Source organism: Phodopus roborovskii, unplaced genomic scaffold (assembly GCF_943737965.1).
Source record: "Phodopus roborovskii unplaced genomic scaffold, PHOROB, whole genome shotgun sequence".
In the NCBI taxonomy this organism is placed as follows: Eukaryota; Metazoa; Chordata; class Mammalia; order Rodentia; family Cricetidae; genus Phodopus; species Phodopus roborovskii.
In genome coordinates, this window is record NW_026126434.1 from 6,665,335 (window position 1) to 6,678,038 (window position 12,704).

Sequence of the window (12,704 nt, forward strand, 5' to 3'; positions counted from 1 at the left end):
ACTTAGAGTTCTTCACCAAAAGTGATATGACTGTCATATGGTAGATATAGTTGTAGTGTTTTGAGGGGCATAAACTGATATTTCATAGAGGCTGGACTAGTTTGCATATGTCACAAGCAGTATATATAAGGGTTCACTTTTTTTTAAAAAAAAATTATGTGTAAATGTTTTACATGTATGTATTGCACCATGTGGAGGTCAGAAGAGGGCATTGGTTTCCCTGGACCTAGAATTATGGATGGTTGTGGTTTATAATCATCTGAACCTGGATCCTTTGCAAAAGCAACAAGTGCCTTTAGCTGAGCCATCTCTCCAGCCTTGGGGTTTGTTTTTTGCAAAAGAGCATTTTATATTCTATTAGCAGAAAGAACATTCTGGTATATACAAAGTTGGTAGGGATAGGAAGCAAGTAAAACTTAACCATACAGTTCAGACTATTTTAATCACTTTAGAAAATAATATCACTAGTAAAGTTAAACCTACACATAGATCCTAAAAGCCAGCAATTTTGTTATTATGTATATATGTATTATTTATGTATGTATGTTTTTTTTCACAGAAAAATGACTGAACATGTGTGGCAGAGCCATATGTATGAATGTGTAAAGTCTATAGAACTAATGCCTTAAATGCCTGTCTGGGAGAGTGTTGTCATGTATTTATAAAATAGGATACAGTAGTAAAGACTTGTAAGGCTGACTCTGCAGTCAGCATGGATAGATTTCAGAGAACATGTTAGTATTTAAAGGAAGAAGTTTTAGAAATTGTGTTAACTACAGGCAAATAAAGTCTAATATAGACAAAAGAAGAACTTTTAGAATGTAGGTAGAGGAAATTGAAAAGTAAAGGCAGTGATTGGGCCTATTAATTAAGTTGGTGGTTAATTTGGTTTTAAGGCACAGAGGGAAACATGATTAGGAGTTTGTGAGGTAGCTTTCCATATTTTGGCCTGGGCTAGTTAATGCATGAGTGTTTTCATCCACATTACAGTTAAGTTTGAAACAATTTCAGGTTTACCAGGAATGTTGCATGAAGTACAAATAATTAATTTATGGACTTTATCCAAATATTATCTTACATTTTATCATTTTTGCCATATCATTCTTTCCAGACTTTTAAATAATACTGTAAGTTTTATTTAAAGCAACTGTCTCGTCGGGCGGTGGTGGTGCACACCTTTAATCCCAGCACTCAGGAGGCTTGAAAAACCAAAAGTAAAGCAACTGTCTCAGAAGATTTCTCTGAGAAAATTTAAAACTTTTGCAGATGCCCTGCCGACTAACATAGCCTCATCAAGACTCCATATTGAACACTGCAGTGATTCTGTTGACTCTCCTCTGAAACATGTCATTTATCCAAAATCCAAAGTGTCAAATAAGCAGAGTTTACTTCCACATCAAATAAATCAAATATATGATGAATTGTTTCACATCCATCTGAAGCTGCAGGTAAAAACCAGATGCTGAATTGAGAATTCAGAAATGTTTATATTGTAAGACTACTTACAAAACTTCAATATAAGGAATTTAATTTGAATTATACATACACAAGTCCAGGCAAGTCAGAAGGGGCAGGTTTAATTTGTAGGATTGTTGAATGGGAAATATAGTGACTAAGAGAAAATTCAAAGCAGTGGTAGGTTTACTGGGAGATACTTCCTTACATTTTAGGTTTTCTTATGTTTGCTTTCAGACTGGCCCATCCTTAAGATAGAAAACAAAAAGTACTGATATAAAGTGTGTTATTTGAAGACATTATAAATTCATTATTTTAAGTACCTATGTGTAAGAAGTCTCTTGTCAAAATTCAGCTCTAAACATAAGCATTTATCTTATCTATGGGGTTTATATCTAAAGGGTATATGTGTTGTTGGCTGTTTTTTGTTGTTTTTACTCTTTTAGGGGCCCACCACCCAACTCTCAAAGAAATGCACACACAGAGAGACCTATTCTTATTGATAAATGTCCGGCCTTAGTTTGGCTTGTTTCTTGTTAGCTTTTCTTAATTTAAATTATCCCATCTCCCTTTTGCCTCTGGGCTTTACTCCATGGTTGGCTATGTGGCTGGGTGGCTGGTCCCTGACATCCTTCTCTTCTTTATTATTATTATTATTATTATTATTATTATACATGTCGATCCCAGTTCCCCCTCCCTCCCTTCCTCTTACCCTCTCTCCCCCGTCATAATGCACCCTGATCACCATCCCCTCCCATCCCCCCATCCTTACTCCACATGTAGGGCTATGCCATCCAGGTGGGGTCATGTAAATCTGTCAAGTCATCTGAAGTAGGGACTAGGACATCCCTCCTGTCTCTAGGTTAAGGGAGTATCCCTCCATGGAGGATGTGTCCACAAGGTCCTTTTGTGCACCAGGAATACATCCTGGTTCCACTCTCTGAGGTCCCTTAGACTGCCCAGGCCTTCTAGCTGAGACCCATGTTCAGTCTGAGTCAGTCCCATGCTGGATTCCCAGATATCAGTCTGGGGACCCATTAGCTCCTCCTTGTTCAGGTCAGCTGTCTCTGTGTGTTTCTGCAACCTGGTCTTGTTCTCTCTGCATCTGGATTCTAGTTCGACTTGGTGTTTAGTTTTGGGTGTTTGCTTTCTCTTCTTGTTCTTTTCCTTTTTTAAATTTAAAAAAATTTTTTTTTCTCCTCTCAGATTTCTCCTATTCTCTCTGCCTGTCAGCCTCATCTATCCTTTCTCTTGCCTCGCTATTGGCCGTTCAGTAATTAGACCATCAGTTGTTTTAGATAGGAAAAGAATCACAGCTTCACAGAGTCAAACAAATGCAGCATAAACAAAAGTAACACATCTTTACATAATTAAACAAACGTTCCACAGTATAAACAAATGTAACACACCTTGAAATAATATTCCACGACATTTTGTTTATCAGCCTGCTTTCTTAACAACTCAGGATCAACTGTCCAGTTCAGCATTGCCGGTAGTGGCCTGGGTCCTCCTACATCAATTCATCAGGAAATGCCCCCACAGACTTGCTTAAAGGTCAGTCTGATGGAGATATTTTTTCTGAATTGAGTTTCTCTCTTCCCAGAGGACTCTTGGTTTATATCAGATTGAGAGAAAAGCTAGCCAGCATAGCTGGCTGTTGGGTCTGAGCTAGAAAACTGCATTTTAAACTCATAAAGTTTTAAATGTGTTATTATCTTTAATATACTTATAGAGTTACATATCATCCCAACCTATTTTAGAATACTTCATCATCCCCCAGAGGCAGCCACTAATCTATTTCCTGTCTCTTTAGATTTGTCCATTCTGGATATTTTACACATGCTATCCTATACTATGTAGTAATTTGTGCCTGTATCCTTTCACTTAGCATATTTTTAAAGCTCATTCCTGTCTAATCATGTATCAGTACATGCTCTTTATTGCTAAATACTATTCTTATATATCACATTTTCCTTCTTTATTCATTAATTGCTGGCCAATTGGGTTGTGTCCTAGTTTCATTTCTGTAGCTGTGATAAAATACTCTGGCAAAAAATCAGCACAGGGGAAGGAATGGTTTATTGGCTTGCAATCCCAGGTTATAGTTCATGACAGCAGGGAAGGCAAGGCAGCTGGAACTAAAAAGCAATTAGTTATGTCATATCCACAGTCAAGAGCAGATAAATACATGTTACTTGTCTAGCATTTCGTTCTATCTTATACAGCTTAGGAGCCCTCCCAGTGGGCTCACAGTGGGCTGGGCAAGACAGTCCTCGATGGGCATACTCACAGGCCAACCTGATCTTGGTAATTCCATATTAAGACATACTTCCCAGGTAATTCTAGGTTGTGTCAAGTCAATAGTTAAAACTACCTGGTTATAGGTTGTTTACATTTTAGGCTATTGTGATTATGTTGCTGTGAGCATTTGTGTTTTAAGTTTTGTACGAATATACACTTTTATTTCTGTTGGAATGCTGGAGTCAGATGGTTACTGTGTTTAACAATTTTTGAGGAAATGCCAGATTGTGTTCCAGAGTGACCATGCTATTTTACACTGGCAAAAACATATTTGATCAAAATAGTGTTGGTGGGTTAAAGCACAATTTGCAGAATTTGTGAACTAATTAAGGAAAACCATTGAAACTGTGTATTTTGGTAGTGTGAAACTGCTTCACAGCAGAAATTTGCTGAAGAACTTCAACAACGAGAACAGTTTTTAGCAGAACGGGAACAGCTGCTCTTCAGACATGAAACTGCCTTGAGCAAGATTAAAGGTGTTGAAGAAGAGGTTCTGACAAGATTTCAGATTTTAAAGGAGGTAATTACACAGAGTTCCATTGCAGAGCAATTTCTTTTCTCAGCTTCATTGATTACGATATTATTGCCATATTTACTTATTTCACCTTCCTTCTATTTGGACCCACTCATACATACCTCATTTTCTTTATTTTTTAATTTAAAATATTTTTCATACAGTGTATTCTGGTCATAGTTTTCCCTCCCTCATCTCTCCCCTGGTCCTCCCTTCTCCCCATCCATCCAACTCCATGTCCTTCTCTCTTTAGGAGACAAACAGGCCAATATAAACAAACAAAAAACAAAGAAAGTGAATGAGGAAAGCAAACACAGGAAGAGACACACAAACACACACAACCCATAAAAACACAAATCCAGAAACCATACTGTATAAGCAAAAGACCAGTAAGATAAAACATGCCCAAAGTGTTATGAGACCAAAAAAAAAAAAAAAAAAAAAAAAAAAAAGACTCTTAAAAATGTCATTTTGTGTTGGCCATCTATTGTTGATCGTGGGGCCTGCCCTTAAGTGTGGTTTGAATATTCAGTGAGACTCCATAGGAGAAAACCAATTTTTTCCATTGTGGCTGGTTGACAAAGATAGCTTCTGGGTTAAGGATTGGGGCTCAAGTCCATTTACCCTCTCTGTGTTAGGATCCCATCTGATTTGGATCTACACAAGTCCTGTACATGCTACCACAGACTCTGTAAGTTCATATGTTCGTCAGCCTTGTATCTGGAAGGCACCTTTTTTTTTTTTTTTTTTTTTTAAATGTCTTCCATCCCCACTGGCTCTTACAATCTTTCTGCCTCCCTTTCTACATAGGGCCCTGACTCTGAAGGGAGAGATTTGATAAAGACATTCTATTTAGGACTGAGTATTCCAAGGTCTCCCACTCTCAGCACATTTGTGGCTCTCATTAATTAGTTCCTGTCTCCTGCAAGAAGAAGCTTCTCTAATGATGGTTGAGCAAGACACTGATCTATGAGTATAGCAGAATGTCATTAGGAATCATTTTATTGCTACATTCCTTTAGCAGAACAATAGTATTTGATTTTCTTCTAAGTCCATGGCCTATCCCAGGGTCTTGGCCACCTTAGCAGTGTCAGGCATGAGTTCCATCTTCTTTTTTTTTAATAGTTAGAAATTTTCATTTATTTTACATCACGATCAGAGTTTCCCCTCCCCCCTCTCCTCCTGTTCCCATCCCCACCTCCCCTCTAACACCTTCCACCCACTCCTCCTCCATTTCCTTTCAGAAAAGGGCAGCCTCTCATGGGCAGCAACAAAGTATAGCAGCACATCAAGTTGAGGCAGGAACAAGCTGCCTAGGTTCCCAAAAGCCAGCTTAAGCACCAGGCACAGGTCCAGATCTCACTGCTAGGAGCCTTATGAACAAACCAAGCTACACAACTGTCACACACATGCAGAGGTTGGTCCCATGCACACTCCCTAGCTATTGGTCCAGAGTTGGAGAGCTCCCATGAGCTCAGGTCAGCTATCTCTGTAGGTTCCCTCATCATGACTTTGATGCCCCCCTGGCAGGTATATCCCTCTTCCCTCTCTTCAACAGGACTTTTGGAGCTTGACCCAGTGCTTGGTTGTGGATCTCTGCATCTGCTTCCATCAGTTACTGGGTAAAGGCTCTCTCATGACAAATAGGGTAATTGCCAATCTGATTACAGGAGAAGGCCAGTTGAGGTATCCTCTCCACTATTGCTAGGAGTCTTAGCTGGCATCATTGTTATGGATTCCTGGGAGTTTCCCTGACACAAGGTTTCTCTCTAACTTTAAAATGGTCCCCCTATCGAGACATCTCTTTCATTACTCTATCCCTCCATCCAACCTGAGCCCTCATGTTCCCATCCCCTCCTACACTCTGCTCATCCCCACCCCACCCCCACCCCAGTTTATCAGGAGATTTCTTTTGTTTCCTCCTCCCAGAGAGATCCATGCATCCCTCCTTGGACCCTCATTGTTACCTAACCTCTCTGGGGTTGTGGATTGTAGTCTGGTTAATCTTTACACCTAATATTCACTTATGAGTGAGTCAATACTGTGTTTGCCTGTCTGGGTCTGGGTTACCTTATGCAGGATGACTTTTTTTTCTAGTTCCATCCATTTGCCTGAAAATTTCATGATGTCATTGTTTTTTTTTTTTTTTACAGCTGAGTAATGCTCTATTGTGTAAATGTACCACAGTTTCTTTATCCACTCTTAGGTTGAGGGGCATCTAAATTGTGTCTAGGTTCTGGTTATTATGAATAATACTGCTTTGAACATAGTTGAGCAAGTGTATTCCCAAGATTGGTATAGCTGGATCTTGAGGTAGATTGATTCCCAATTTTCTGAAAAACTGCCATATCGATTTCCAAAGTGGTTGTACAAATTTGCATTCCCACCAGCAGTGGAAGAATGTTCTCCTTATTCCACATCCTCTCCAGCATAAACTGTCATTAGTGTTTTTGATCTTAGCCATTCTGACAGGAGTAAGATGCTATCTCAGAGTCATTTTGATTTGCATTTCCCTGATGGCCAAGGGTGTTGATATACAATTCTTTAAGTGTATCTCAGCCATGCTGCTTTTTATTATAATAGCTCTGTAGTATAACTTGAAGTCAGCAGTTTTATTATTCAGGGTTGTTTTAGCTATGCTGAGTATTTGCATTTCTGTATGAAGATGAAAGTTTTTTTGTTTTTAATTTCTGTGAAGAATTGTGTTGGAATTTTGGTGAGGATTTCTGATTGTGTCTAATCTGTAGATTGTTTTTGGTAGAATGGCCATTTTCATAATATTAAACCTGTTGATCCATGAGCATTGGTGATCTTTCCATCCTCTGATATCTTCCATTTCTTTCTTCAATGGCTTAAAATATTTATTATACGGGGCTGGAGAGATGGCTCAGAGGTTAAGAGCATTGACTGCTATTCCAGAGGTCCTGGGTTCAATTCCCAGCAACCACATGGTGGCTCACAACCATCTGTAATGAAATCTGCTCCCGTCTTCTGACCTGTAGGGATACATTCAGATAGAATACTGTATAATAAATATTTAAATAAATATTTTTAAAAAACAGTAATGTTTGGATGTTCTGTCTAGAGTAAAAATACTTGAAAAAAAATATTTATTATACAAGCCTTTTACTTTCTTGGTTAGAGTTACTCTTGATAGACACATGTAACATGAAAAATAAAAGACCCAGAGACTGATATTGGGGTTCAAACTTCAAGCTGAAGTTCAGGAAAGCAAAGTAGCGGGCCACTAGCTCTTACCACTGTCTCAGGCTGAATGGGCTAATCCTGCTGCCTCTCCTCAGCATGGCTGGAGAATGAATGCCTATTCTCATTGAATGAACACCTGATACTGACTCCTTGCTCACATCTTATATGCCTCTCTATTGATGGGCTTAAAGGCATGAGCTGTTGCTCTTTTAGACTGATTCAATTTTGTATTTCCCTGGGTGGCCTTGAACTCAGAGAGATCCACCTACCTCTTAATCCTGAGTCCCAGGATTAAAGGTATGTACCACCACCTCCAAGCTTCTGGCTGCTGGGATTAAAGGTGTGTGCCTGGCGTCTATGGTTTATGGCTGACTTTGCTTTCTGAGTCCTCAAGCAAGCTTTAATAAATCAAATAATGTATCATTACACACACACATACATACATATGTGTGTATGTATGCGCACATACACACGTACAAATATCTTTTACCTATGCTTAAATACATTGATTAGAATTTTCATGATGAAGAATTTCTGTTTTTTAGTTAGTTTATGTTCTATGGCATTTAATTTTTGTTTTTTATTTTTTTATTTTTATTTTTCAAGGCAGGGTTTCTCTGTAGTTTTGGAGGCTGTGTCCTAGAATTTGCTCAGTAAACTAGGCAGGTCTGGAACTCATAGAGATCCACCTGCCTCTGCCTCTCAAGTGCCACCACTGCCTGGCTTTATTTTTTAATGCTTTTAATTTTTTAATGTCTTGGGCATGTTGGGCCCTAAGCTGCTATTTAGATCAGATTTTCCCCTCTCTTAGCAACATAACACAGAAGTTGAACACTTAACAGAAACTCTTAAGGAAAAGAATAAAGAGAGCAAGAGAATGAGGTCTTCATTTGATGCCCTGAGAGAGCTGAATGATAACTTAAGAAAACAGGTAAGACCTACTTCATATTTATTAGATGCTAAGATTTAAAACTTATATTTGAAAAATTTATTTTATTAAATTTGTTAGCTTTATAATAAGATTCTTGTAAACATAGATAAAATATTTAAATTCTTGCTTCTTTTTCATCTATTTTGACAAATAGTTGAAAAAATAAGATTGAGAACTTCCTTAAAATGTGTACTATAAGACAGGTGGCATGGCTGTGTTGAAGGTGCTTGCTTCTAAACCCAAAGACCTGAGATCCATTCCTAACACCCACATGTGGGATGAAAACTAACTCTCACAAGTTGCCCTCTGACCTCCACCCATGTGCTCCTCCACCATACGGCAAATAAGTCAAAGTAATGCTGTTCACCATTGAAGAAGTCAGTACAGGAACTCATACAGGGCAGGATCTTGGAGGCAGGAGCTGATGCAGAGGCCATGGAGGAGTGCTACTTACTGGCTTGCTCCTTATAGCTCACTCAGCCTGCTTTCTTATAGAACCCGGAACCACCAGGCCAGGGTGGCACCACCCACAATGGTCTGTGCCCTCCCCCATCAATCAGAAATGCCCTAGAAAATGCTCTACAGGCCTGCCTACAGTCTGATGTTATGGAGACATTTTTCTCAGTTGAGGCTTCCTCCTCTCAAATGACTTCAGCATGTATCACATTGACATAAAAAATTTATTTTTTTCTATTGCTGTAATAAAATAACCAACAAAGGCAGCCGAAGTGAGGAAGATGTGACTTGCCTCACAGTTCAAGGATAAGGTCCCTCAAGGTGGGAAAGTCATGTGGCAGGAACTTGAGAAGGCTCCTGCCACATGAATCAAGAAGTAGGGAGCAATGAATGCCTGTGCCCAGCTAGCTTGTGCTTTTTATGTCATCTAGGACCCAAACTCTCACAATAGTACCACCCTGTTTATAGGTCTTTCACCCCATTTAACCTAATCAAGATAATCCCTCAAAGGTGTGCCACAAGGCACATGGGGACCTGCCTTGTGAATAATTAGAGATTGCTGACAGTCAACACTAGCCATCACAGTTTTGCAAATTTTTTCATAAAATGTAAAATTTAGTAGATACTGTTAATGTTTTAGAGTGAAATGGGAAATTTTGGCTGTTTAGTTACATTGCTTGGTTAAGTATCTGGTAATAACTGATAGCACCTGAGAAATTCTTTGTATCAAAATAGTTTAAAATGTCTATTGAAATATGTAATTTTCCCTTTCCTTAGTTAAATGAAGTAAGTGAAGAAAACAGGAAGATGGAGATTCAGGCAAAAAGAGTTCAAGCTCGTTTGGATAACCTACAGGTTTTTCATGAGCGTTTGTTTTATAATTTTTTTTTAGGGTATATGTGTGTGTATGCGTGACTATATGCTGTGTGTGTGCAGTTGCCCACAGAGACCTGAAGAGGTTATTGGAGCTCTTGGAGTTGGAATTGCAAGCAACCTTGAGCTACCCAAGTAATTTCTGGTCTTCCATGAGGAGTACCTTCTCTTATCTGCTGAGACACCTCTCTAATCCCCACCATAATTTTTAAATGAGTTAATCATTTTACAGGTAGGACTGTTTTGTCTGCATGTGTATCTGTGCACCATGTGCATTGCCCAGTGCCCATGGAAGTCAGAAGAGGGCATTGTGTCCCCTGGAGCTGAAGTTAGAGATGGCTGTGAGCCACCATGTGGTTCTTAGGAATTGAAATCTAGACCTCTGGAAGAGCAGCCAGTCCTCTTAACTGCTAAACCATCCCTTTAGCTCTGTCTTGAGTTTGTATATGACTTACTTACTTTTTATAAGATTGTTCCTTAATTCATGACTGTGCTGTTGGCAGAGGAAGTACGAGTTTATGACAATACAGAGACTGAAAGGAGATTCCCATGGTGTTCAGGAAATGAAAAGTTTAAAACAAGAAAAAGTACCAGTTTCAAAACCTTTCAAGGTATGATATGATTGAATTTTTCTTTTAGGCTTTAATAAGTTTTTCTTTCTATTTTAAGAAAAACACATTTTGTTTGAAAAGAATTCATCTTAATTATTTTACAGAAGCATCTTAATATATTTTCTGTATTGTGATAACAGGTTTCTCCACCGACTCAGTAAGCCAGATCAAGCAGAATTGAAAAAAGTACAAGAATGGGTTTATTCTTGCAACACCTGGGTTGCAAACAAAACACTTTTTTTTTTCAAAAATAAAATATTACTGCATTGCTTTAGGTACAGTGACAGACACTGACAAGCCATAGGGCCCTTTAAGGTTACCTGTTGTTAGTAAAGTTATTTTTCTATCAAAACCACAACCCATCTATGAGCTTACTTTATTAACTTACTTGGTTTGCTCAACAGATTTTAGTTCACAGCTTCAGGAATCTCAACCATGGTAATCTGGCTCCCTGTTTTGTGTCCTGTTAGTTTTGTTCGTTGTTTGTTCTGTTTTTGTTTTTTTGTCAGCTTGACACAAGTTAAAATCATCTGGATAAAGAGACTCTTAATAGGGGAATTTCTCTTGTCACATTACCTGTAGGCATTTTCTTAATTGCTGTTTGATGTGGGAGGGTCTATTCTACTGTGGGGTGCCACCTGAGGCAGGTGGTTTTGGATGGTATAAGAAACCAAGCTGAATAGGCCATGGGAAGCAAGGCAGTAAACAGCACTTCTCTATGGTTTCTGCTACAGTTGCTCATCAAGGTTCCTGTCTTGAGTCCTTTCTTGACTTCATTTTATGATGAACTGTGATCAGGTTGTGGGAGCCAAATAAATTCTTTCCTCCACAAGCTGCTTTGGTCTTAGTGTTCATCACAATAAGAGAAAGCAAACTAGGGCAGGGCCTGAAGGACTGGGAGTGAAGCAGAGGAAGGGATGGAACAAGGTATATCCTTCCAGTGACATTTCTCCAACTAGGCCCCACTTCCAAGTCCACCTTCTTCCAATAATGTCATCAAATTATGAGTTCATCAATGGTTAACTCATTGGTTATTTATCATTGACTGAGTCAGAACATTTACGATCTAGTTACTTTCACTTCTCAAAGTCTTGCCTCCCAACATTGCATTTTGGTGGAACAGTTGCTGTTAAGTTCATAATACTATCTCTGAATGAGCTCTGTTAATCCATAATTTTTTTTAAAACTTGAAGTACAAATCACATATAACAACATATTGGATTTTTTCTCCTGTGAATCTGATCAGTTTTGGTAAGTGCTTTTTCTCATGCCATGTACAAACATATACAGCACTCAAATGTTCTTCTCTGCCCTTCCTTATTCATTTTTGCCCTCCAGAAGCAGTTATTGACTTGAGTTCTATCATCCTAGCATGTTTGGCCTATTTTATAATGTTATCCAATAGAATTAGAATTGCATAGTATAGTCTAGCTTGGTTAAGGCTTTTGTTTTCTCAAGATCATGTTGGTTGTATTAGTAGTGTGTCAGTAGTATTCCCATTGTATGGATTTTTCACAGTTCCCTTATCCATTCTGTGGATAGACACTTGTGTTGTTTTTAGTTTTTGTATCTTAGGAATAAAAGTGCTACAGATATTCACATACAAGGATTTTGTGGACATGTTTGCATGCTTCACTGTATACTAGAACCAGAATTTCTGAGTTACAAGTTAGATGTGTATTTTTAAGAAAATGTCCCTTTTCCAATGATTTTACTATTTCATATTTCTAGTGCAGTCTGAAAGTTCTGTTTATATAACAAACTTTCTAGCATTGGACAATTTTAATCTTTTTCAATTTAATCCTTAAAATGAATGTATAATTGTATCTTATTGTAGACTTTAATCTTTTTGATACATTTTATAGTTCTTTATGTAAATCGGAAAAAGGTACTTGCTTGGAGAGATGGCTCAGTGGTTAAGAGCACTGGCTATTCTTTCAGAGGACTTGGGTTCAGTTGAATTCCCAGCATCGACATAGTGGCTCACAATTGTCAGTAACTCTAGTTGCAGGAAATCCAATACCTTCTTCTGATCTCTGGAGACATTGGACACATGTGATATATATATATATATGCAAAACACTAATATATATATATAAAATGTAAACAAGTAAATATTCAAAAAAATTGTAGCTAGAGACCAAGATTATTGAAGTTTAAAAGTAGTTTTTACTTGAAGAAAAACATGAAGTTTATATAAATAAGAAAATAAATATTTTAAAGTTATTCTTGTAGCGGCTGGAGAGATGGCTCAGAGGTTAAAAAAACATTAATTGCTCTTCCAGAGGTCCTGAGGTCAATTCCCAGTAACCACATGATGGCTCACAACCATCTGTAATGAGATCTGGTGCTCTCT

General features: G+C 38.2%; 1 protein-coding gene across 5 annotated transcripts in view; it reads left to right on the forward strand.

Annotated features, from left to right (window-relative positions):
- Ccdc138 (coiled-coil domain containing 138) overlaps positions 1–12,704 on the forward strand; it is a 54,475-nt gene that overhangs the window by 9,844 nt on the left and 31,927 nt on the right. For 4 of the 5 annotated variants that reach the window (XM_051186718.1, XM_051186714.1, XM_051186715.1 and 1 more), the window contains 5 exons: positions 1,267–1,448; positions 4,118–4,276; positions 8,289–8,408; positions 9,642–9,719; positions 10,241–10,348. In XM_051186718.1, the coding sequence (XP_051042675.1) occupies positions 1,267–1,448; positions 4,118–4,276; positions 8,289–8,408; positions 9,642–9,719; positions 10,241–10,348 (647 nt within the window). The remainder of the gene's footprint in view (positions 1–1,266; positions 1,449–4,117; positions 4,277–8,288; positions 8,409–9,641; positions 9,720–10,240; positions 10,349–12,704) is intronic. The other variant, XM_051186713.1, reaches the window with a different exon arrangement.